Consider the following 27,281-nt stretch of genomic DNA (forward strand, 5'->3'; position numbering starts at 1 on the left):
CAGCATCTTGCCTGCTACAAGTACCCAGGGGTCTCCAACCTGTGGCTCGCCAGATCTTTTGGACTACAGCGCCCATGATCCCCCACTATTGGCAATGCTCTGTAGGATTGATGGAAGCTGCAGTCCAAAACATCTGGAGTTACACACGTTATATATCCCTGGCCTAACAAATCCATAAATACAAAGGGCCTGATTCACAGAATGTTTTCCTATGGGATTGCACCATTTTAAAACGCTTCCATGAATCGGGCCCAAAGTCGGACGTCTTCATCCTACAGTACCTGCACTTTCAGACACCCTAAGTTTGAAGGCGTATCAATTTGCGTCTGATGTCACCCCCTCTCGCCACTCCCAATTTACCTGGGCCGTCAGTTGCCCCTTTCATATTTGGCCTCACTTTGACCAAATGCGAGTAATACAGCCTTGCCATCAGGGGGCTCTTTAGTGTTTACCCAGTGTCTCATACTGCACATAATGTTTGCTGATGCCTAAATGTCATCCCAAATTGTAAGAACGGAGCTCAGTCACACGTGAGCCGTTGGTGCAATAAAGCAATATAACAAACTGTCAACCGATGTTGTTTGTCTCTTTTCTCTTGCAGTTGAAATGTTATCATAAAAAGTACCGCTCTTCCACGCGGGACGTCGTTTTCCGCCTGCAGTTTCACACAGGTGCCGTTCAAGGCTACGGACTAATGTTCGGTAAAGACGACTTGGACAGCGCCTACAAAGGTAGGTTGGTAGCTGGTCAATAATGATAGTTATTGTCACATATAATGTATCATTATTGGCGATAGGGCTGGGAAACAATGCTAGTAATTGGGACTACCAGGCCATAGGTAGAGGCCTTTAAGGAGAATAAGGGTCAATAATTAACGTTATTGATTGACTCCAATGCTCCTTTCGGAAAAGTGGCATCTGCTCCTGTCACTTGTTTGGGCTTTCTTACGGAGATTCTATTGGGCCATTCCAGTAGTTATGCATTGCACGGCTACCGTGTTTTAATCACAGCAATTTTAGCTGTGGTTATTTTCACCCTGGCCATTTTGTATGATTTATTTTATTTTGTTTTAAATATGTGTAGGTGGTTTGTTCGTGTGGGGGAGAGTCTAGCTGTAAGCCCCCATTCCAAAAATAATAATCGACAAAAACGTCCAGGTTAATAACCCACAGTGAAAATTGCTGCAATTAAAACATGTGCTCTAGCACCTTGAAGAGTCTCTTGTGCTAGATGGAATTGCCAGTAATGATTTCGGACCCAAAGAACCGGACAGACTCAAAGAATACTTTATTATCAGCATAAAATAATGTAGGGCAATCAGGCAAACACACTGTAGTCCAGGCACACACACTTTGGTTTCGATTATAGAAAGGTTTTTATACCTCAATGTACATCCGTTATGACGTCATCCTACGTGGCAAACTGTCAAATCTATTGAAGGGAGGTATTGGTTAAGGGAATATATATGCCTATATCTCATAGTAATATCACTGGATGCCCTTTATCTGGTAGGCACACCTTCAACCACCCCTAAATACGTATAATTCAGATTATAGCAGAATAACAACAGCGGGTTGGCCTTTGCAACATTGTATAGCATGTTGCTACTTAGATTCTCTGATTGGTTGGCATTCTCCTCCAACCTTGGGCTTTTGGCTTGTTAGCAGCACATAAGAAAAATGAAACTCGGGTGCAGAGAGCAACGTCGGACTACTACCCATTTGCCCAATTAGTCCATCTCTCATTGGTCAGGCTCCAAGCCAAGCCTTCTTCTTTATAGTTGATCTTGCAGCCTGTTCCCTGTTTTGGGACTTTCAAGGGAGTGTAGGTACACCATTATCTTCATCTGGAGTCTATGAATAACCCATGTTTTCAAATTCTGAGTCATGTGTGAGGAGACCACGATTTTGTCAATTTGAACCTTTCATTTACTGATATTTGAATTAATTAAGCTGAGTGTTATTACTCCTCTTGCTCTCTGGAGACTTGCTCACTCCACCTTGCATAGGCTTTTCACATCTGTGATGGTCTAATACTTGGCTCTTGCAGATGTTGCAGATGTTTTCTTCTTTGCTTAATGTAAGAGAAATATGGCTGTCTTGCAATTATTCCTTGATGTAGCATCCTTGATACCAGGCCAATAGACTCTTCTTTATTCCTCACAAGAAGCTGGTTTCCAGCGCCTCCTGACTCTGCTGCCCTGGTCTGTCTCTGAGGTACCTTGAATGATTTCAACACGAGTCTGATGTCCATCTTTCCTTCATGGCTGCCTTAGCCATGTTACGTTTTCTTCTGCAGAAAGCTTCTATATGTCTCAGCTACCTTACGTTTCTGCGTATATACATTTACTTAATCTCTTCTCACTTATTTCTTTAGTGTCTATGATTTCTTTGTATTCGATTTCTCCTATCATTCTAGTTAAATGTTTATCCTTAAGTATTTTCGTATCGTTTCATTGCGTCTTCGTATCTTTACCTCATGACGTCACTCTGCTCCCACCAGATTTCACTTATAGCTCTTTGCTGTCTTATGGTGTGTGCAGACCTTCTTCCACCATCTCACTGCGAGGGCACATTTGATACGGTTGTCTGAGTGCATATTGTCTCTCATACACTCATTGCAGTATTGGGATGATACCTGGCGTCCCACATACGGCTTTTCTCCTGCTATTCCAATATTATGGAGGTGAGGGGGGCAGGATCTAGGGATGACATGTCTACCTGCTCCTCCTCAAATATGTGAAATTGTATTGCATACTGGGGAATCTCGTTTGCTGTATGGCTCGCTGCATTCCAGTGAACTTGCTGATGTCATGTTATTGAGCTATCATACCAGGCCAGACACTACTGCAGTGGCCTTGTGGTGCCAGGAACATTGCCTGAAAGTTTGGTATTGTGCCCCCACACAATGCTATCTCTGTAGTCTGTGGAGGAAAAGGTGAGGGGAAAAGGAGCAGTGGGTTGGAGAAGCGGGGTAGAAAAGAGGCCTACATACAAACATAAGTGAAGGATAGGAGAGTGCTGGGTTTTAGTAGCACATCATCATTGAGCTGACCGGGCTACAGTGCACACCCCCCCCCCTGAATTATTGGGCTATTTTGACCCGACCTGGCTGACCTACAGAGCCGAGGCCGAACAGAACACGACACAGATGTTAAATGGCGCCTGGGCTTCACTGTTAACAAAGGCCCTGTAATTACTAAAGTAAACCATTTCACTGTTAGCACCTGCATTCATCTGCATACATGTTTAGACAATTGAAATTGTGATGTGGGTTTAATACTTGCATGCCAGGGGAGTGATTGGAAGGGTAGAGAGGGGACAGGAGACCGCCAATTCTCACAGCAGTCCTTAAGTGGGTGATTTCAGACTGAAAGGAGAGGGTTAGCTGCTTGTAACATTGAAACTACTCTAGAATAGTCTCATTAGAATGTGTAAAGAAGTTGGACCCCCCACACACACATACATTTGCCCCTCTCCCACCGTCTCCAAAGTTAGCGCCTCCCCCAACATTTGAAGGGTTAGCCACCCCGCTCCCGCCTGAAATGTATGGTTCGTTGCGTCCCTGCTGGGGTTAGAGGGCTATGTTGGCTCTTTCAGTTTCCTTCATTTAGTTGGAGTTCTAGGAAGTGCAGCATACCGCAGCAGGCTCAATATTCTGAGCATGCAGCGCGATCCAAGATGAAATTGCAGCATGCAAGGAAAATACACACAAATAAAATCCATCTCATTCCAAAGCAGCAGGAAACTCGGCCGATCATGAATGTTATGTGGAGAATAATGTTGGTGTTTATTTAATGCTATTTCCCAGGAAAGGGCCTTGCTCCTAAACCCGGCAGGCATCTGGATACCGCCCTCTTACCCCAGGTGACCCTTAGCAGGAGCATTGGGCATATCCGCATTGTGCGCTCTGAGGTCTGTGGGCGAGTAGCTATCTTGGCACTACCCTGCACATGCATTGCCGACGATGCTTTTTTTCTTGGTGGCCATTCAGGCGTCTTTGCCACCCCCAGGCCAGCAGATACGGGCATCTCTTTTACACTGGGTGTGGCCTGGCCTGAAGTGCCCCGGATTTAAATCTGATAGTGGGGCACACTAAGCACAGAAACTGGTCTAGTTGAAATTCCTGCCACCATTCAAATGTTGTTGCTCTCAAAGAATGCTACACATACCAGGCATAAACAAGGCACAATGTGTCTCTGATTGTTTAGTGTCTCTGTGAGATGTTGCCCTTCTTCATAGTAACACTGGCTTTAGGTGACTGTTGCGAGTTTTTGCTTATTAACACCAGAGCTGAAAAGACGACCTTGCACAGACAGAGCAGATTGCCAAATTACAAGGCTTGCCCTCTGTTCTAGAGCAGTAATACTCGAACCTTTTTATGCTGTGCCCCCTTCAAGAAAAATATTGTTTCTGGGCTCTCCCAGGTGCCACATCGGCTTCTATTTTCTATTTAAATCGGTCGCCATTGGAAGATCCTCGCTTCCCCCTCCCCTCGCCTTTCCTGAGTGTGTGTTGTGCAGTTCGTTAAATGTGCATCTTTTGTGTTGCTGCACTTTATGCCTCGCTCTCCGGAAACGTCCACATTGTTGTGTGTGTGTGTGTGTGTGTGCGCGCGCGCGCACGATTCAGTGTCTCCTTACAGCTGCCAATCTATGCAGCCCTGCCTCGGGGGGGTCACTGAGCCGGCCCCTGGCAGCACTTAAGCGCATTCTCAGATGCAGGCTTGCCGCGCTCAGATAATGCTTTGCAGACCTCGGCGAGGAGCGCGCAGGGCCCGCCTAGTGGGGACGCGGCCATGCCCGTACGCGCGCAGGATGCTAGCCAGCCAGACCCCATTCCCGCTGCCCCTGCGAGCCCAGGACGCGCGCCTTGCCCTGCAAGCGCTTGCTTCTAGAAAGCCCCCTTCGGAGCGCAACACACTCATGCAGCGTCTCCTTGCCTTCCAGATGAGCGCTTCCCGGACTACGGCAAGGTCGAGTTGGTGTTTTCAGGAAGCCCGGAAAAACTCCAAGGTTAGTGTTCACGTGTGCATGTTTTGGGAAATGTTTTAATCCTGAAAGAATGTCCAACTGCCAAAGGGCCTTTTCTCGACCCTGCTAAGGCTTCTTAGTGCTGGGAGCGGTTGGTGGGGTGAGAGGAGTCCGAACTTAAATTGATGGTTTGATAGCTATATAGGTCTATATTTTTAATTAATAAAACGCGTGTGCTTGGGGATACTGTGGCGGTTGCCGTAGTGACTTCGAGGAATCGTAAATGCGTACCTTTATAGAAGCTTCCTGTGTGGAGAAGTGGCTGCGTGCTGGGAGCACGGGACGCTTTAGTCCTGCAATCCCGCGCCAGGGCTCGCGTGCTCCCGAGCCGCTTAAGTGAATCATTAACTACTTCCGCGTATGCCAGCTCTCCATTAAACCCCTCGCACCGTGGCCAGTACCTGCAGTGCACAGTAAAGGGACTAATGAGACGAGGTGCGTGGGCCTGCTCCAGACTTGCCCTGGGTTTGGTGGGGTCATAAGAGGCGCCAGACTTTACTTGCTGCTACTGTCCCTAGTTTACAATATTAGCTGGCAAGGGACAGGGAGCACCACACTCTGGGCACTGGGTCCTGAGGCTCCGGTGAGTCTTGGCCGCTTGTGAGAAGTTACCGTGTAGCTTTCCTCCCGTACCAACAGCCACAAAGAGGGGCCACTCAATGGCTACCGCGTCCTCAGCTCGCTGCATCTAATGTGCCTCTGTTGCCGGTCTGTGATTGGGGGCCGGTTTAGGTCTGTGTGTCCTCTGGACAGCTCGTAGGGTGGGCATGAAGAAGGCTCGCCCACAGTTATTCCCTCCTATTTTATAGTTATTTTAAACTGCCTGCCTGGCAGTTTTCATGCAGCACACAGTTCACATTATGCAGGATATCATGCTGCTTACGTGGACTCTTTGGAAAAGGTGTGGTTCTCCCTGGATCGACTTCCTACGAAGAGCCCCGTAAGGGGCACATTGTTGCCATTTACCCACACTTGAGAGGAGATTGGGGGTTTGGGTTGTTTGCTGAGGGTGGACCATGCGTTGGGGCTTTCTACGACTCCTGTGCGGGTTTACTCTTGTGAATTGCCTGGCTCTAGAGGTGATGGTGGTTTGGCTGCGGTTTGGCCTTCTGCAAGTTAGCAGAGTCTCTATAAGATGGAAGCATCTAGGACTCTAGGTCAGATTGTGTGGCAGAAACTATGGTACCAGTTTTTCTGTTTGTATGGTAGCCTGTATGGAGGTGAGCTGGGATTATGTGCCTGTGTAAGTCATGGACTAATGGGAATTGTGGTAGTGTGGATGGCGCTTCTTGTGAGGGGTAACATGGTGGTATAAAAGCCGTGACAGAGGCAGCGTCTGGCTTGAGGGGTTGGGGGAAGAGTTCTGAAGGCCTCCCAAATTCAGCCATTTGCAGGCAGAAGGCAGCACTCTGCAGTGATACTGCGGCTGGGACGCAGGTGCGAAAGCAGCACAGCAAGATCCTGTCCAATCTCTAACTGGAGAGAGCAGAGAGTGTTTAAAACCATCATTAACGGGTAGCAGCAAGAACAGAAGCATGCCCTGCATTTATCCATATAGCCCTGACATGAAGCCAACTTCACTGCTCACGTTTTAGATTGGTCACGCCTCACGCCTCTGGGTATTCACATCTTTGTGAAACTAAATGTCCTGAAAATTGGGATGGAAGATGGATATAATAGGCCTAAGGAAGGAACAAGAAAGGCCAGAGTGAGTGCAAATATCCAGGTTTGAAACCTAATTAGTCCGACCAATGGCTTACTGTATGTAATGCAGTGTTGTACATGTAACCGGCAAGCTGTATAGCCAGGTGCAAGGTGAGATGCTAACACATTGCTTGTGCTGGAACGTGTAATGACCTCACATCACCATGAAAGGCTGTCCTACTCAAGTCTCATCACAAGTTTATTCTCAACACTGACCCCTAGTCTTCAAATGTTTCCCCTTAATTTTCCTTTGCTCAGTTGGGAGCACAGAGACAGCGTATGTATTGTGAGGGTTACCCAGGCCAGAGTTCATTAAAAAAAGGCATAATTGATAGTGGGTATGCAGGTTTTGGATGGGAATTGGGTATTGTGTTACCACTCATCGCCCAACTTGTAACATGCTTTTAAAAACTGTCTTTCAACCACCCACCACTCCTAAACTTTGAGGCTCGCTCCACCCCTGACTGAAAGATGGTAGGTGATCAGAATAGCAATGGAAGATTGATGAGCAGGGGACAAAACAAGGTGTTCTGTGGGTGCAAGGGTGCAGAAGTAAGACTCTGACAAGGAGGGGTCATGTTGTTGGCTATAAACCTTTATTAAAAGGTGCAAAATGAAAAGAAAACCCTAACTTGCCCTACCTCTAAGAAGGGTTTCCCTGCCTCCCCGGAAATAACTAGTGTCAGAATGTTCAAAGTAAAAGTCCCGCTGCCAGTGTCAACATCCTAACTCTGTCGCTCCACAGCTACACTAACTAAATCAAAGGTGATGTCTTCTTGATCCAGAGGGGTGACTCCCTGCCCCTGGACAAAAGGCAGCTCTTGTCTTGATTAGATTCTCTTTATCTAACTACAGCCACTTTGTGGCTGTCGGAGACAATTCCTTTTTCCCCAGCCTTCCTCAGGCTTACAGATCAGTTCTTTGGGGTCCCAGGCCCTGGTTGGTAGCTTTAACTTACCCTTGCCAGCTGTTACGTTGAAGAGGAACAGCCTGGATAGTCTTTCCAAGCTGTCATGGGTCCTCGACCCTTTGGTGCAGACCTGGTTCCCTCTCGCCAAGTGTTCCACTGCAAAAATGTTGCCTGCATGCTCTCTCAAAGCTGTATGAATCCCTGACCCTTTTGTTCAGACTTGGTTCCCTTTAACCAAATGCTGCACTGACAAAGCATTACCTGGATGCTCTCTCCACGCTGTATGGGTCCCTGACTCTTGGGTGCAGACTTGGTTCCCTCTCACCAAGTGTTGCACTGAAGTGCTGCCTGGATGCTCCCTCCAAGCTGTAGACTCTGTTCATTCTCCTGCCAAGCCTTAGTACAAGTCCATGTGCGATTTGGGTGCGAGTCCCAGACTCGCCTTTCTGGTTTTTGCAACAACCTCCTTGAGGTTTCAGAGCCCCAGTGGCTTCCTGCGTACCTTGCGTTATGGCTTACGAGAGTGCAGGCTACCGTGAGGCAGCTGGGCACACTTGCGGTACTCCGGGAATTTTCTGGAGCCTCCTTCCCTCTTGCAGCAGCTCTGCAGGTTTCTTCTGCTCGGGGATGGCTTGCTGGTGTGCTTTTGCACTCTCCTGGCCTCTGGAGTGCCTGGAATCTTGGCCCACATCTGGGCCACTGGGTCCTCCTGTCATGGACCAACCCTGGTCTATCTCTCCTTCTGCACGGCATCCCGGTTACCGCCGGTCTGCATTGCGGGCTCGTCTCCACTCTTACAGTTCCTCCTGGGAGGGCTTGACAAACAAAGTCCTTAATTGGTTTTTATATTCTGTCAATCACTGTTTGTAAATCACTAGACTGGGGACAGTGGTTCCAATGTGTACTCGGTATTGCTCCGCATTCCCTTCTCAGTACTAGGTGAGTATTGAGGTGGCAACCCAATAGTACTCCTCTTCTCAGTACTCTTTATTTGAGTTGCCTTAGCAAAGTAGATGGGGTGTGAGGGCAAGTGGGCAGAGGAGGGAATGGTGGGTTGATTCTGGAAAGGGGCACCAGGGTCATGTGCTGCTTGGGAATACTGCGTTCTCCACATTTGGTCATCATTTGTCCCGGGGGGGGGGGGTTCCTCCCATGGCATCCACCCGTTGAGTTTCATCCCCAGGGGGACTACATGGTCATTGCCTCACCACCCTTGCTTTTTGGGAAAGGGTGCATCCTTCGGAAGCAGTGACATCGTGGGATTCATCACAGGTGTTTTGGGCTGCCACAGGGATGTGTGGCAGTGTAGTCGTGTTGCACTGAGGTGTGTGGGTGATGCAGTGCTCAAAATTGCTTGTGGTTGGGGGCTTTTTAGCAGCTGCTTGTAGCCTAGGAGAGTCTGGTTAGATTGACACCAACGGCAACCAGGAGCTACATTTGACTCCCTAGTCCAACTGCTTCCCTTGCCATACAAAGACACCTACCAGACACTTAACAATGTGTGCTTGGTAATGTTTAAAGGAGCATTAGGACTCGTATAGAAGACTTTTAAAGCATAATAGGTTATATATAATAAAGACAAGTGTATAGTGTGCTTCTCATGTCGACATTAGATTTGTGACCCACTCTGTGCTAGGTCCTCGTTCCTCAAAGGTAGTTCCTGATACCCAGGCGCTACATTTGACATCTCGGGCCATCTCATGCCATACAAACCTACCTATGCTACATTAACTCCATGTTAGGGAATGTGTATTAATAAGCACTAGGGCACACACTAGAAGATATTTTATGTAAAATGGGTTATATATAATGGACCAAGGTATAGCTTGCATCTCATACGGTACTTCTATTTGGGTCACACTCTATACTAGCTTCTTGTTGCCCAGAGGTAGCTCCTGCTTACTGTGTTATGCCGATACCCAGGAGCGGCTTTTAGCTTCTGCTCATTGAATCCTGAGCTTGATCCCTGCTGTGGGAGTGAGGATGTTTTTTGATGACTGTGGAGGGGGACTTGCATTATGATCTTATGAGTTGAATGGCTAGGGTGGGCAGACTGCTCAGTTATGAAGCATGATGTTATGTGTAGCATGTGAGGTGTGATGTGATCGATATGACTGATGGGGTGTTGTAGTTGTGAAGGATGATGAGGTATGGAACAGTGGAGTTTGATCTCTGTTATAGGCTACACACCGCAAAATAACATGGATGTGCAGGATGGTGCGATGTGGTTGTTTTTGGTGTGGAAAATGGAAGCTACATATGGGCATTCGGGGGATTTGCTTGAAGGGTTGCTGCTGCAGAACCAACTCCACCATGAAGAGGGGCATCTGCTGACACCTCAGCATTCATAATAAACAAAAACACAAAGCATGCTAGCGGACTCTTTGACTTTGTTCTAGATATTTGTTATGATGCTTGTTCATTTGTTTATATATGTATATGTGAGGAGTCAGCAATGAGTCTGACACAAGTTTGCCATGTTTTTGGTTAAAGACGTTATTAAAGAAAAGGGGGGTTGGAGAGATGCCTCTCAATACCTGTTCTAGAGGAATTTCCCTACATAAACTAAAAACTAAGGCTCTGTCCGTGTCGGGGTGTAAAAAATAACTGTCCTCTGTCCAAAATTCTATTCTGACCTTCACAGTACAAACTTAACTCTAAGGTGAAAAAGGAAAGTGTATTTAACCTTGAGTGGTTTGGAAAAAGGATACATTATTTAAACAAAAGCTTCTTCAAGGAGAACGTTCCTGGTTTCCCTTTTCGGCAGGAAATTCTTTGTCTTAGAGGGCCCTCTAAAACCAAGACAATTTCCTGGATTCGTAAAGTTATTAAGAAAACAAAAAAATGAGTGCTTTCGTCCTACTCCCCATTCATTTTCCACATTTACAAAAAGGGTCAATCTTTGCTTCACCACACAGCATAAACTGCTGGACGGATTTGGACCAGGTCCGAAACAACTTGGGCCTGAGGCATTGACTCGCAATCCTTTTGTGGTTTGGTGTTATTCTGTCCAGTAGTTTTTTGAAATATTTCACAGAGAAGGGGGTCCCCCCTTCTCCCAAAATGATACTGCTATCCCTAGGATGCATTGCAGCAGAGGGGCTTTTCAGAAATGAAAAAGCCGCTATTTTTTTTCTACGATTTCAGAGATCACCACAGCTATACCCGCGAATATCCGAAAACGGAAAGCAGAAAAAGTTGAAGTTGGACAAACTGTGAAATGGCAGCAGGCTACAGATGTGGAAGGGTCTGGGGGTGGAGGGCACCATGTGAAATTTGGGAGTTGAAGGTGGGCTAGGGACCGAGTGTTAATATGGAGTTCTGAACTCTGACCTGGTGGGTAGTGGTTCAGAAGACCTGCCTAGTCTCTTAAAACAGGGTAACCTTCTGTACAAGCTGGACCAATCTAGGTAGCACTGGCGGTGGTCAAAACTAGGTCTCAGAAGGAGTGAGAGTAACTGAAAGACCTCCATGAGAACACACAGCAAACGACACCACAAATTACTCTGTCAGGTGTATATATCAAAAATACATAAACATTTATTAAAGGCCTTTTAAATCAAACGCAAGATGAAACCACAACAATTTTAACAATACTAACACAACACTATACTAGGAAACATATATACAGTAACTATTAGTCTAAAGTAAGATTCAACAAGTGAAGATCCACAACCTGAAACAGAAAGGGGTCATACTGTGCAAATACACTTTAGCCAGTCCTTCAACAGCTCAAACCCTAACTAATAGGCAGTCCAATCCCTATGAAGTTTGGAACCTTGTGCTCAAAAGTACGCTCAGCGCGAGAGCACTAGATCTTGCTTTTGAGTACAAACCGGGTCTCTTCAAGGGGTTGTAGTGGCTCAGGAAGGTGGGAGGGTTCCACTATTCAAGGAGGGTCTCCACAAGAGGGCAGAGCGACTTCCAGGAATCGGGAATAGGATGGTAGCACAGGCTATCCTATCAAAGGAGAGTGGCCATTGGGGGATGCTTGTGTGTAAAAGTCTGTGTATGCGCCAGGGGCCACTAGTATGTTTTGGAAGTACTCAACGACCCTTGACACACTCTAGACCAAACTTCGCCAGCAAGTCCATTTCGCTTGTAGGTTTCAGTCCAGCAATTACGCATCTCTCTGGCTTTCAGGGGCTGTGTTCCAGGACCTCAGTCTGTGGCGGGACAGTGGCTTTTTCTCTGCTTCTGGGGAAGGGATTGGGCCAGTTTCACTGCATCTCGTCTTAGGGCACAGGGGGGCACAGCAGAAAGGCACTCATGAAGCTCGTCAACACAGAGGGGCGACACGGGTACCGCGTAGGCTCGGGTTCAGGCAGACTCTCCTAATCCCAGACCTATGAATGCTAGGTGTATGAAACGCAGCGGGAGAGTGTCTTCTACCAAGAGCTTATGGTCCCAAAGTCTCAGGTCGAAACTCAGACGGCAGCGGTTCCAAGGCAAAGATCCCGTACGAGCTGGTCAGTTCACTGGCCGGTCCATGAACACTTCGAATGGGCTTGTTTGCAGGTTAAGCAGGAGTTGCCGAGAGTAGTTAGTCCCACTACCCCCAATGGGTCAAATTGACCTTGCAGGCCTTCTGTGATCGATGAGAAACGGGGGCTCTGATGAGACAACAGCAGGGTCAGGGTGCCAAACCTTCCAGTGGGTCCACAGATCTGCTTCTTCGGTTCAGGATACTTGGCTGCTTTACAAAGTTCTGTGTGAACCCAGAAGATCGACCTGGAAAAGGTTTAGAGTGCCTTCTCATATCCAGAATCTCCTTTGCACCAAAACGAAGAGAAACCAATATGAGATCTGCTCATAGTCAACCATTTAAGATGTGGACCAATCACAGACCACGGCGGTCCCAGTCATCCCAGCACACCAGACATCCCGGTACCCAGAATGTGTATTGGAACTAGACAACTCCAGCCCACATACTGGGCGCACACACAAAGGCATGCAGGAGCCCCGCAAAAGCTCCGGTTTGCGTGGGGGTCTGCATGCCCAAATGAGGAATTTCCCGGGTCTGCTCGACATGGGGAAGGCAAAGGGACAAAATGGCCAAAAGACAGAACAGAGGACCTCCTGGCATGGCCCTTTTAGGCACTGGTCACTGTCCTGGTCCAAACATGGTAAGCGCGGTTTGGACCATTGAAAAGAGTCGGAAATGCTTTGATAGTAACTGCTGCCACCAGCTCTATCCTGGACACACTTGTACATTCACTAAAAATCCTTCGAGTGAGTCCAGGCCCTTGAAAATGAGACCCCAGCGCACTGTACTGGAAGGTAATGGCAACAAAAGAAATGGCAACAAAGAGAAAGACTAAGGCAAGCAAAGTCTCCCAGTACTGACAGTTTGAAGGGCATGTCAGTTTCTCCTTAACATGAGCAAAAAGCCTAGCAGAGTTCAGCAGGAGGTTGGGCTCCAGTGGTAAAAGTCAGGCTAGAATAGTCAGACAAAAGCAAAAAGTTGGGGGGGTTCACAACTGGATGGAAAATTGCCCATAAATGGAAATCTTTCCTAACACAGAGTTTGCAGCACAAATGTTTTTCCGTAGCCGCGAATATCAACGGGATACCCACAGCTACCGGAGAAAATGAGATTGGCAGTGAAAGCGTGTCACGCAGAACGACAAGTGTTTGAGGGGCTATGGGAGAGGGTTAGTGAGGTAAATGGGAGTTTGTGAGAGTGGAGCTTGTCATTAGGAGAGGGGTACTTGGTGGGTGAGTGGTGGTCCATGGGAATTTGTTTTTGTTTTGGCCATGGGCAGTGGCTTGGTAGCATTTTAAATGGCTGGGGGTGATTTAAAAACTAAAGTGGGCACAGCCAGTGGTGGTGATGGCCTATTACTGATTTAAAATATACAGTGGGCACGGACGAAGACCGTGACTCTGGCCATCAAAGAAATGATGGTATAACAAAATCCTTGAAATTCAAGGAAAATAATGCCTCTTAAAGTGCAGTTAAGTCGACTAAATATAATGCAACAAATCCCTTGAAATGTAGCGGATTGGGAAACTCTGAACTGGCTTAAGAGCACATATACATCAAAAGAGAGGGGCCTCAAAATGCCATACAAAATGGCGTTATGGGGGATATGGCATTATGGGGGAGAGCAACGGGAGCGCGCCGAGTTAAGCAGGTCCTGAGTTTCCCAATGCGCTGAATTTCAAGGGTTTTGTTGTGTTATGTTTAGTCACCTTAACTTAAAGTTTTTTCCTTGTGTGTGTGTGTGTATATATATATATATGTATACTGATAACAGTAACCACCAAAAACAATTTAAGTACAATTTTTCCAAAATAAAAGCATGTCTATTCAAGATTCTATAAAAATGTAGACTTTAAATTAAACAAAATGCAAACAACTAATCGGGGAAACACTATAAAAACCCACCTCTATAAAATAAACGCAGAGAATGCAGACTCTTGTTAAATGGCACTCTGTGTAGATGAGCAGGGCTGTACGGGCAATAGATTGGCATCAAAGTCACTGCTCAAGGATATCTCTTCGAAGATGAAAACAGAGAATATGGGCTTAAAAGTCACTGTGGTCCAAAAATAGGAAAGGGGGAAAATAGGCCCATTTACAGGTGGAAATCTTGTTGTTTTTGTTGTCGTTGGGGCAGAGTTCCGATTTGAGTTGGCGTGATCACACTGGCAGTTGGTGTTGAGTTAGTTAGAAGGTGCAAGCTTCCCATGGGTTGAGTCACCTTTCAAAATGTTGCAGGAATGGTCAAAAACATGTCTCCTATAAGGGATCCAATACAGGCTGCTATAAGGGATCCAATACAGGCTGCTATAAGGGATCCAATACAGGCTGCTGTAACAAGTGCCCTTTGCCTTCTGACATCACACCCATAGTGCCTTGTCCTGTGGGAAATGGGAGTTGGATGCGGCAGGAAATGAAGTGAGCCGTAACAGAAATTAAGATGCTGGGGACCCATCTGTTTCCCTTCTTCCGGGCTACCCTGGCTCCACCCCTTTCCCATATCTATTGACTTCAAAGGGATTCCAGTGGTCAGCACCCTGGAGTGAGTTTGGTTCGATGTCGGTGCTGCCTTTGGAGCACCAGTTCCCAGGAGATCTCCTGGGGAGGAATCGTGGGCCCTCAGGGAAGGTTTTGCCCTTCCTGTGCAGGGATCAAAGGGTCAGCATCCTAGCTATAGTGCCACATAGCAGCTGTGTAGACAGACATGCGAGGCACTATTACACATGGGTCCTATCCTAACCTGGTCCTACTCGGAGCTAACAGTTGTGCGTCATCAAATTGCTGTGGCTCTAACTGTGTTCTCTTAGTAGTCACCATGCCATAACCAGGGGTGGGTTATATTTGGAGATGTATGTGCCACCCAGACTGTTGCCAAATGTAACCATGGTATGCCTTAATCAGAGGTGTAGAATATTAAAACGCTGCCACCACCACCTGAAAGAACTTTGTGTTCCAGCAGCATCCAGGAATTCACATGTGACATCTGAACCTGTCATGTGCCACTGCAGGGCTGGTGCTGAGGGAGCCAGGATGTGTCTCAGCAAAGCCCCATGTGTGCATAATCATTTTGTATAGGTGCATTTATGAAGGGGGGAGGTCTGTTTAGCTTACCTCCCTTTCAGAAAAAAATTCACCCTCACCATTTTATATCAATAAAATAAAAAAAGCTAAAGCGATCACGCCCTGACTAGACGACTATTCTGTCATAACTCAGTGGATTCATACTTTTGCTTCAGAGAGTTTTTGTGACCAAGTTAGTAGTTTCAATTTCTTGCACTGCAGACTCAGAATTGTCATCTTTTTTTTCGTCGATAAAACAAGTACATGTGTGTTGCACAATACCAGCTAATGTCAGCTCTGAGGTTCAATTCAATTTATTGTATGACTTTATAAAACAGGCCATGTTATCTAAAATTCCCAATTGGCATTTTAGAGATCCAAGACTAGATTCTGCAATTTACAGCCCTGAATTCTGAGCCTCGTTCGCAGTTTATTAGTATTGCTCCATCCACGGTGTGCACCTGCCATACTCTCACCACTCAGATCTGTTTCTCGATCTTTCTGTATCTGTTTTTAATGTTCGTTTTTATTGCTCACCCGGAGATAAAAACGCAGACAGCGTCCTGTTCCCTTCACCTATGCCTGACACAGAGAGAGCTAGACATGCAGTAAACGGATTAAAGAACAAAAAGTATTCACTCAAATACATGGCCAAAAATTCTATGTAAGATTTAAAAAGTACAATGTCATGATGCTAAATCAATTTAAAAAAAACGTAAAAGGAGAGGAATATTTGGGGAGGAGAAGCAAAGGGAAGATAATACATACATCAACTCCTCTTAGAAAATAAATCACTCGAGCCCAGAAAGAGCATGCGCCTCGTCGAATTAAGTTACCCATTTAACACAACATGCCTATCCTTCCCCAGCCATCACAAAGTGAAAAAAGTATGCTCTTTGTCTCTTGTTTTAGGCCTAGTGAATTTGTAGCCAATCCACACTTTGTGCATGCCGGCAGGATGCTCGATTCTGGAAAGGGTGTGCCGTTAAAATCTGAACAGGACCCAATTCTAGACCTAACAGTGTTGCACTTGTAGGCGCCTGGCTAGCCCCCGCAAGGGCTTGTTTTCCTTAGCACTGCCCACATTGAACATGTTTGCATTTCACATTCCTCTCAAATGCGACCAGAAGGCTGCATAGACTTTTGTGAGGCATGTGGTTTGCTTTTAACATACAATCTACGCGTTGGAATGTAGCACTGCGGCCGTATCCTGCAACCTTCATGTCTTGATGGTTCCTATTGCTAGACCTTCCTATTTTGGGCACATTCTCCTGCACAGCACTAGTGAGGGGACTGCCTGCTTGGCCCTGGTACCCCCAAATTACCCATCTGCTTTCCCCATGAATATCTGTGTCCCTGATGTTCCACGGAGGTGCCTCAGCGTGGCATGAGCTGCCATTCTCAGACTGGCTTCTTCTGCATTATCATGAGAGTAGCTTTCACGTCCATGTTGAGTTTACTCATTCATATTGCCAAAGGTACGTTTTAGCGTATCTTATGTATTACGTTCTGAAGACTTTTGCCTGATTTAGAATGTCTTCGAGGCCCTACAGATTCCTGTTGCCAGGGTTCGGGACTGTTCTACCGCATTGCTGCCTGCACATGATCTCTTGTCTGTACTCCTTCCCAGTAAAAGTTCCTCCTCCTGGATAGGTTTGCCTGACTTCCTGCTAAATGGAGAAGTTGGGTGTCCTGCTCGAAGTGTCTAAGCTCAGGCCTTGACCTCAGGTGGAGAGTGAATTTTCAGTAGATGGCATTCATAGCTTCTTTTGTGAAAGACCTGGTGTGCTGAAGCCAGTTTCCTTTTTCTGATCAACCTTCTGTGCATCACTTCTAGAAGGCTGCTCATCTTCTGACTACACTGCCTCCCTCAACTCGCCAAACATTCTCTGACCCTTCATTTGGGGGATGAGGTATGGCGCTGTGGTACTTGCTCCGAGTGCTGAAATTGTTAGGAAGAATCATATGCAGTACCCTTTGGGAACACCACACACAATTAAGACTACAAGCGTAAGTACAAATTCACCTTTGGTTCAAGTCTGTACTACACAGTAAAGTGGTAGAGATGGCTGAGCAGCCAGACTTCTCTCAAGAGTAAAGTGAGCAGTATCAGAAGTTACACAAAGGACAGTAATTGCTATGGTTCAAACAAACACTAACTAAAGGTTTCTGAGTAAAAGATTATACATTTATTTACACAATCAGTTGTAAAATAGTTCACTAATATAAAGCAGCATGAAATCACAATCTTAATACACTACACACCACCCAATGAATTCTGGACAAGTTAAGCTCAAAATGAAGTGTGAGCAAAATGGCACTCCAGCAATTTAAAAAGGGAGGGAAAGACACGGTTATTCAAAATCAAGCAACACCAACAAGTAAGTAGGCAGGGCAATCTAGAAAAAGCTTTCTACAACTAGGATTCAAATCAATAGGCCTGGGTCAATGTTAATGGTTCAGAGTCTTTGCAGAGGATCACATAGTTCAGAGTAGTTTGCGGTTAAATCTTTGCGAAGAGTTCAAAACGAAGTTGGTCGGAAGAAAAGTTACTTAAAAGAGTAGAGAAGAACAAGCCCTTGGTTTAGCGAAAGATTTTAAACACTTTCACCGTGGTCGGACGGAACGAACAACCGGATTTGTACAGTACCTTAGTAGAAGAAGAATGCTGTAGCTGAGGCAGAAATTCCTGGCAGGTCCTGCAGGCTCACGGTTCCTGAAGCGACTGTCGGACTGACGATGAGGAAGACTGGAGGGTCCTGCACTGCCCAGGGAAGAAACCAGCAGCAGAGCAAAGCGACGAATAAAAGGTGCGCTCCTTAAAACCCAAACAGGGTCCGGTCCTCCTGGCTATCCGGTTCACTGCAGCGGTGCACAGCAAATTCGACCAGAAGAGGGAGGCCTTGCTTGGTGTTTGGCGAACTGGTTGGTCCCACCAACTCAAGGGAAGGAGATTCCATGCAGATCTTGTGTCGTCGAAGTTTAGGAGATTCGGACCCGCAGCAGAGCTTCACCTGGAGGTTCAGTAGTTGCAGTAGGCCTCTTCCTTCAGCTACTCTTCGGTTCTCTCGATCCAGTGGCGACTCTGCATTCCAAGTCCCAGAGACCTGCTTTTTATGCAGTTTTCCCCCATTCACACAGCCTGGCTGTCAATCAGTCAGCAGGGTGGCTGTCCTGGCAGAACAGCCACCTAGCCAATCAAACAAGAGTGCGACTTGTGTCTCCAAGGAGACCCTGTGCTGGGGGCCTCAAACCCCTCCCTCACATCCTCTCTACCTAGACTCTCAGGTGCCTAAGGAGGGCTTCTATGCAGAAGCCCACCAAAGGACGGCGAACAAAGGAACCAAACCTGGTTTGGTGCGCAGAGTAAAACACGAGAAAGACCTTTACAAAAATAAATGGCAAATAAACCCTGCCGGAACCAAATAAAAGTAAAAGGGGCCCTGCAGATTAAAGTTTTAGGCTACTAACATAGCCTAAAACAGTACCAAGGCTATTTTCCTAGTCCGCAGTAGGAATAAAATGGTAGATGCCACTGCCACCAGCCAAATCTTAAAGAAAGGGGAACGAAATAATGTTCCATGAGAGATAGACAAAAACGGATAACTATTAACCCTTTCCAGTACTCTATGGAAGATAGTTTGTACTGGGGCTGTGAATTCAAAAAGACTAAAAGTCAATGGCCGCTTTACATGTTCTGGGAGACAGTAGTCCGTCCCAGAAAATGGAGTTTAAAGTGGGTAGTCTGAAAAAGGCAACCCTGCGTCACTGCACTAAAGGTGCTGTGTGACACAGTAAAAAGTTGATGCCTATGGAGTAGGTGAGGCTCCAGTCTATGAACACAAAAATGTAAAACACACAGCAAAACACACGTAAGAGTGGGAAAAAAGGCTCACACTCTTACCAGGTGAAAAAAGAAATCCTACAAATTCAGCAAAGCTGCTGATGACTAAGTAGGTAAGGGAAATTAGCCATTCTAGAGAATTCTCCCCAACAGGAATCCATTGGCAACTATGTTCTATTGCATTGTAATCACCAAGCGTAGCATTCACCACACGCATGGGCCAATGACTGTGTTATTGGTGGGCACGATCCTGACCCAGATTTTCCATACCTTGGAATCCCTCAGGAGCCTGCTCCTAATGGACAATTGCTTCCTGAGCCTTGGCAACACCATAAGGTGGTTTGACAGAGAGGTCCTTTGCGCAGACTATGCTCTAGTAATGGGGGTTGTAAATGAGCAGTATGATCAAAATGGGTCTTTGAAGCAGTGAACAAAAGGAACCCCGTCTAGGGCCTTATCACAGATGGTTACCTCTGAAGAACTCTTTGTTAATAGAGTAGCACCAATATAATACATTACTGAGGCAATTTCTTACTTCTGCAAACTTCCCTATGCACACTGCTGCACGAATTCCCCCAGGATCACACACTATGTCAGAAGAGGAACAGGGCTTTGAATTCTCAACTCCTACCTCTATATATAGCTCCTTCAGCTCTTAATTACAGCCCCTGCCACTCAGGAAAGGAGGCAACCTTTCAATTTGAGATAAGGGCTTAGATAAGACCAGGGTGGAGAGCACACACAAGCGGCTCTTTGCCAAAGGTCCCAGGTGCAACTTCACTTACAATTCAAACAAAGTGGGCTGGGCCGTAAGGTCATTAACGAAACATGAACACTGTACTTTTCATTCATGTCTTACCACTCACAGACGGAGTTTCCGTGATTATTGTCCCTTGAAAATATTGCTCTTTTTATTACCTAACTCAGTGGCTGTCAATGTATTTTAATCTGTCGGATGAAGGCAGGTTGTAAGCAGATATCTGCAGTGGGCGTTGCGCCCCTCCAGTATTTTACCAGCAGATCTGTGGGTAGAAAAGCTCATTCTTGCCAGAGGTGTGGCCCACTACCTGATCGTCAGCCTGTTACTGTTGTGCCAGACCAGATGTTAATGTTCATAGAAGTGGACATTAACGCAAGCTCATTCTTGCCAGAGGTGTGGCCCACTACCTGATCGTCAGCCTGTTACTGTTGTGCCAGACCAGATGTTAATGTTCATAGAAGTGGACATTAACGCAAGCTCATTCTTGCCAGAGGTGTGGCCCACTACCTGATCGTCAGCCTGTTACTGTAGTGCCAGACCAGATGTTAATGTTCATAGAAGTGGACATTAACGCAAGCTCATTCTTGCCAGAGGTGTGGCCCACTACCTGATCGTCAGCCTGTTACTGTTGTGCCAGACCAGATGTTAATGTTCATAGAAGTGGACATTAACGCAAGCTCATTCTTGCCAGAGGTGTGGCCCACTACCTGATCGTCAGCCTGTTACTGTAGTGCCAGACCAGATGTTAATGTTCATAGAAGTGGACATTAACGCAAGCTCATTCTTGCCAGAGGTGTGGCCCACTACCTGATCGTCAGCCTGTTACTGTTGTGCCAGACCAGATGTTAATGTTCATAGAAGTGGACATTAACGCAAGCTCATTCTTGCCAGAGGTGTGGCCCACTACCTGATCGTCAGCCTGTTACTGTTGTGCCAGACCAGATGTTAATGTTCATAGAAGTGGACATTAACGCAAGCTCATTCTTGCCAGAGGTGTGGCCCACTACCTGATCGTCAGCCTGTTACTGTAGTGCCAGACCAGATGTTAATGTTCATAGAAGTGGACATTAACGCAAGCTCATTCTTGCCAGAGGTGTGGCCCACTACCTGATCGTCAGCCTGTTACTGTAGTGCCAGACCAGATGTTAATGTTCATAGAAGTGGACATTAACGCAAACAAGCTCCCGGGTCACTGCTTGATGTATCAAATAATCAAGTCGGACGATAATGCATCCGCAATGGGTGGGCATGGTCATCCCAGCAGGGTGCACTAATCGATTCGTGTGTTAGCTATTTGATATCCGTCCGTTTATACATATTCAATGCTGTACAAGGAAACACAAGTGGTCTGCAAGCTGTGGCTCTCAGGATATGTTGGACTACAACTCCCATCAGCACGGTCCAGAGTAATCCATGGTGATGGATCTTGAGAGTAGTATTGCAGACCACTGAACTGCCCATATGGTACATGCAACTGTATAAACCTTCCTTGCCAGATTTAATAGTACTCCTAATTTACCTCAAGCAAAGGGAGACACTGTCTCCAAGAATGTGGAGTTTCCGGTTCCCATCCAACAAGCTAATGGAATAAACTATCAGTTATTAGTTTGTTGTGATTAGGAATTTGTATTTAGTAAAGTATTAATAGTCCTATTACCATACGTGGGTGCAGTAAAAAATACTGAATAACATAATCAACTTTAGTAAAAAATCTATGCAACAAGACTTGCACAAATGTGTGTGTACACATGTGTTAATGGCCGCTTAAAATTGATATGTTAATATATACGTCCATCAAACTAAGTAGGCAGCTATTGAAGGTTTGTAAATGTTTGCTTCGGATATGTGGCAGTAATAGAACATAATGAGGGAGACCAAACAAAGGGGGGCTTTAAAAGTAATAGCATTAAAATTGTGGCTTTTACAGCATACTTTCGGTGAACATTGGGTAAAAAGTCAGTACATGAAAAAATCTAACAGATGCAAGTCACCAAGAGTGCACAGGAGAATTTTCCAACTCATTTTCAGGATTCCTTTGCGACCCAACATATAACAAAAAATCAAGTTTTTGTACCCATACATGTCCATGCAAGCTGCAACAATATATGGCAGTATTACCATATAAGAACTTTTTGTCTTTGCCAGTAAAAAACAAATCCCATGTCAGTAAGAAAACGCGTCCAAAATCGCTTCACTAATTTAAACCAGTCTAACCATGTTTGCTTTACCCATGATGCTCCGTGAAATCTCATGCCACAATGGGAAAACCTGTCCAGACTGACTGCACCAATGTAGGCCAGTATAGCCACATAATAATAACACTTGTGGTGTTTTACCTTTAGTTCCCTTTGACAGTTAAACCAACCCAGGAGAGCTCCATCAGCTGCTTGCTGCAGCTGGGGGAGCACTGCATGTTTTCACTGGGCTTATCCATAACATGTGGGGGGGGGTTGATGACCCACCACCCATTATGGACAAACCTCACCTGGGTTTACTAAGAGTTTGCGTTGGTATTTTTCAAAGTTAGATGATCCTCTATTCATGGACTACTGATAATTTCTTATGTTAGGCTGCCTAACATAAGAAGGCCTGTATTGAACCTGATGGAACCCTGCCCCATTCACTGTAGGACTGTCACCAGGGTAAGGCAGTTCTGGATTGATTTGTCTCACGGGGTCAAGTTGATCCAGAATTTAGAAATTGCTCTTTTTGCTGGTCTTGTATTTTTAGGGTTTGATTTTTCTTTTTTTTAAATTCTTTATTCTGCTTAGGCATTAATGTTGTACAAAATTCGCGATTTTTGTGAATTTGAAAAAGTAAGCAGATGGCTAACCTAGACGGATTGGGTGGCAGGCCTGCACATTCTAGCATCTTTTGAGGCATGCCTATTTCAGAAGAAAGTGTGTGCATAAATTGGTCCAGTGTCGGCCCGCATTCCCCCAGTCATATGCCTAGCAGGTGTTTAGAAGGTGTACTGGCAGAATTTTGAAAAAACGTATGTTTCTGAGATATGCCCTTACCATTTCACTAGAAACTGCTCCTTCCTCTTTTGTTGTTTCTTGTTGCCTTTTTTTCTGTCCCTTTGTCCCCAATACACGGACGGGTTGGTTTCTGTTATGCTTGTGTGACTCTGTTGAATTACAATTGGCTTTTGCGTTTTAGCTGGGTTTTTTGTGTGGTCTTTGTGTTGTAACAAAAAAATCAAAATAAAGAGTCCTAAAACCATTAGAAAAGAGAATGCTGAAGTCTTTATTTTTGTTCCGAGTATAAAGGAGGAAAACTGCACTTGGTTACAAGTTTGGAGAGTAGTGCATTGGATGGGCACTAGCTTGAAGAGGCCTGGATGTACGGATTTGGTTGTGTATTTTTAAGGCTGCTTTCTAAAGTTTAGGGAGTTGGGAAGTTTTGTGACAGAGAAGGGAAGACCAGGCTCGCAAAGTTTTGTGAACTTTCCGTGTGATGCAACTTTCCAGGGGAGGCAGCAGCTCGTCACATGTTCTAGATGGAAACGCATAGTAATGTGCACCCCAACTCCGAAGAGCAACTGCACGCTGTGCAGTACTGGACACATTTGCAATCATAAAATCAAGAGTAAATGCCTACGATACTATGACAGACGGTATGCATGAAAATCATAATTAAAAAATACATTCTGGAATACTAATAAAATGGTGCTGGCAAAAAAGACTCCAATCCTCGCAATAGAGCAGGAAAATAATTTGAAAAAAACTTACAGCTCAAATATAAGTAAGAAAGCTTTTCAAAAGGTATTCAGGTAGTAAGGGAGCGGCGTGTCAATTGGGTGCAAGACCTGTGCCCTGGCTGAAGGAAAGGCTTCAGCAGAGAGCGAGACTGCATTCAAAAACTGGCAGGCTACACATGTTGAACTGTGAGTAGCCCTCTGCTGACATGTTGTAATTGTCACGTGGTGGTTGGGAGCAGACTGCCTCCCCTCAGTACCAGCACTTTTTAAGTACCCACTTGAGGGGGTTTAGGAAGACAGTGAAGCGAGACCAAAGTCGGTGCAGCAATCACAGGGCTGTATGTCAAAAATGGCAAAGGGTAATTTTCGTGACTCCATGAAAAATTAACAAAACTATTTTAATTTTTTTTTTTTAGCATGTTCTAATTTTGGAAGTGGAACTCCCCTTGCAATGCCACTGCGGCACCTGTACCCCCATCGCCTCGCCCATTTTTACCTTCTTTACTTTCCAAGAAATGTACTTTTTACATAAAGCACTCTTACCCACTGATCGCTGGCCTTGACGGTACCCCGTTGTTGTGGCTGGCTAGCAATTCCATTGACTTGAAGACCCCATGACCCGTCCACCCTTCTAAAGCTGCCACTACCAATCAATGTGAATCCTGGTGGTGTCCTACCGTAACCTGCAAGCCCTGAGCCCGCGCAGACGCAGACATTTTGGTAGCAGAAACATGTGTTTTTAAGGCCAGCGTCTGAGCAATTCCCGGCTGCTCCATCTCCCCCTCTTGCGTCACTGGATGAAGTCCAGAAGCACCCCGATGATGCCCAATGTTCTCATCAGCTTCTGGGGTGCATGCATTACGTTGGGACATGTCCCCAGAAAATCATAAGGCCTGATTCACGGAACGTTTTCCTATGGGATTGCGCCATTATAAAACACTTCCATGAATCAGGCCCTTTATCTCGTCCAGTCACTCCACCAAACGTCCTTACCATCCAATGAAGTGTGATTTTACACTCCCCGCCCAATAGCAAAAACCAAAGTACTTTACTAAGAATTGATACATGTTTATTTTCCAGTGGTACTTTGACCATAGGCAAGTAAGTTCCCAGAGTGTCAGCAGTCCCGCTGCAAAATGCACTGCTGTACCTATTCGCGGGCAGGTGAGTGCGCGTTTTGTACAGAGTTCATTTTGTGCATGGAAATGTGTGTACATTAACAAAGTGTATTTTGCTCACGTGAAAATGGCCTACAGCACATGGTGGTACTTTAAGTTTGTCTTTTGTGTATTGTGCACCGAGTCCTGATTGGAGAAGAGTTAGTTCAGGGCCTCCTTCACCAGGGGAATACTCCGCAGTGTGTCCAGGGAAGGTTATAGCAGAGGTAGTTCAGGGCAACCTCCGCTGTGTGTCCAGGGAAGGTTATAGCAGAGGTAGTTCAGGGCAACCTCCGCTGTGTGTCCAGGGAAGGTTATAGCAGAGGTAGTTCAGGGCATCCTCCGCTGTGTGTCCAGGGAAGGTTATAGCAGAGGTAGTTCAGGGCATCCTACGCTGTGTCCAGGGAAGGGTATAGCAGAGGTAGTTCAGGGCATCCTCCGCAGTGTCCAGGGAAGGTTATAGCAGAGGTAGTTCAGGGCATCCTCCGCTGTGTCCAGGGAAGGTTATAGCAGAGGTAGTTCAGGGCATCCTCCACAGTGTCCAGGGAAGGTTATAGCAGAGGTAGTTCAGGGCATCCTCCACAGTGTCCAGGGAAGGTTATAGCAGAGGTAGTTCAGGGCATCCTCCGCAGTGTGTCCAGGGAAGGTTATAGCAGAGGTAGTTCAGGGCATCCTCCGCAGTGTGTCCAGGGAAGGTTATAGCAGAGGTAGTTCAGGGCATCCTACGCTGTGTCCAGGGAAGATTATAGCAGAGGTAGTTCAGGGCATCCTCCACAGTGTCCAGGGAAGGTTATAGCAGAGGTAGTTCAGGGCATCCTCCGCAGTGTGTCCAGGGAAGGTTATAGCAGAGGTAGTTCAAGGCATCCTATGCTGTGTCCAGGGAAGATTATAGCAGAGGTAGTTCAGGGCATCCTCCACAGTGTCCAGGGAAGGTTATAGCAGAGGTAGTTCAGGGCATCCTCCACAGTGTCCAGGGAAGGTTATAGCAGAGGTAGTTAAGGGCATCCTCCCCTGTGTGTCCAGGGAAGGTTATAGCAGAGGTAGTTCAGGGCATCCTCCACATAGTCCAGGAAAGGTTATAACAGAGGTAGTTCAGGGCATCCTCCACACTGTCCAGGGAAGGGTATAGCAGAGGTAGTTCAGGGCATCCTCCGCTGTGTGTCCAGGGAAGGTTATAGCAGAGGAAGTTCAGGGCATCCTCCACAGTGTCCAGGGAAGGTTATAGCAGAGGTAGTTCAGGGCATCCTCTGCTGTGTGTCCAGGGAAGGTTATAGCAGGGGTAGTTCAGGGCATCCTCCACAGTGTCCAGAGAAGGTTATAGCAGAGGTAGTTCAGGGCATCCTCCGCTGTGTGTCCAGGGAAGGTTATAGCAGGGGTAGTTCAGGGCATCCTCCACAGTGTCCAGGGAAGGTTATAGCAGAGGTAGTTCAGGGCATCCTCCGCAGTGTGTCCAGGGAAGGTTATAGCAGAGGTAGTTCGGGGCATCCTACGCTGTGTCCAGGGAAGGTTATAGCAGAGGTAGTTCAGGGCATCCTCCGCTGTGTGTCCAGGGAAGGTTATAGCAGAGGTAGTTCAGGGCATCCTCCGCTGTGTCCAGGGAAGGTTATAGCAGAGGTAGTTCAGGGCATCCTCCACATAGTCCAGGAAAGGTTATAACAGAGGTAGTTCAGGGCATCCTCCACACTGTCCAGGGAAGGGTATAGCAGAGGTAGTTCAGGGCATCCTCCGCTGTGTGTCCAGGGAAGGTTATAGCAGAGGAAGTTCAGGGCATCCTCCACAGTGTCCAGGGAAGGTTATAGCAGAGGTAGTTCAGGGCATCCTCTGCTGTGTGTCCAGGGAAGGTTATAGCAGGGGTAGTTCAGGGCATCCTCCACAGTGTCCAGGGAAGGTTATAGCAGAGGTAGTTCAGGGCATCCTCCGCTGTGTGTCCAGGGAAGGTTATAGCAGGGGTAGTTCAGGGCATCCTCCACAGTGTCCAGGGAAGGTTATAGCAGAGGTAGTTCAGGGCATCCTCCGCAGTGTGTCCAGGGAAGGTTATAGCAGAGGTAGTTCGGGGCATCCTACGCTGTGTCCAGGGAAGGTTATAGCAGAGGTAGTTCAGGGCATCCTCCGCTGTGTGTCCAGGGAAGGTTATAGCAGAGGTAGTTCAGGGCATCCTCCGCTGTGTCCAGGGAAGGTTATAGCAGAGGTAGTTCAGGGCCTCCTCCACAGTGTCCAGGGAAGGTTATAGCAGAGGTAGTTCAGGGCATCCTCCACTGTGTGTCCAGGGAAGGTTATAGCTGAGGTAGTTCAGTGCATCCTACGCTGTGTCCAGGGAAGATTATAGCAGAGGTAGTTCAGGGCATCCTCCACAGTGTCCAGGGAAGGTTATAGCAGAGGTAGTTCAGGGCATCCTCCACAGTGTCCAGGGAAGGTTATAGCAGAGGTAGTTCAGGGCATCCTCCGCAGTGTGTCCAGGGAAGGTTATAGCAGAGGTAGTTCAGGGCATCCTCCCCTGTGTGTCCAGGGAAGGTTATAGCAGAGGTAGTTCAGGGCATCCTACGCTGTGTCCAGGGAAGATTATAGCAGAGGTAGTTCAGGGCATCCTACAATGTGTCCAGGGAAGGTTATAGCAGAGGTAGTTCA

General features: G+C 46.6%; 1 protein-coding gene across 5 annotated transcripts in view; it reads left to right on the forward strand.

The window, feature by feature from the left end:
- Positions 1 to 27,281, forward strand: part of TNS3 (tensin 3) — a 1,168,488-nt gene that overhangs the window by 783,008 nt on the left and 358,199 nt on the right. For all 5 annotated transcript variants that reach the window (XM_069613336.1, XM_069613334.1, XM_069613335.1 and 2 more), the window contains 2 exons: positions 602 to 731; positions 4,949 to 5,014. In XM_069613336.1, coding sequence (XP_069469437.1) covers positions 602 to 731; positions 4,949 to 5,014 — 196 coding nt within the window. The remainder of the gene's footprint in view (positions 1 to 601; positions 732 to 4,948; positions 5,015 to 27,281) is intronic.

The sequence above is a fragment of the Ambystoma mexicanum genome, chromosome 5p (assembly GCF_040938575.1).
Source record: "Ambystoma mexicanum isolate Mex_15411 chromosome 5p, UKY_AmexF1_1, whole genome shotgun sequence".
NCBI lineage: Eukaryota > Metazoa > Chordata > Amphibia > Caudata > Ambystomatidae > Ambystoma > Ambystoma mexicanum.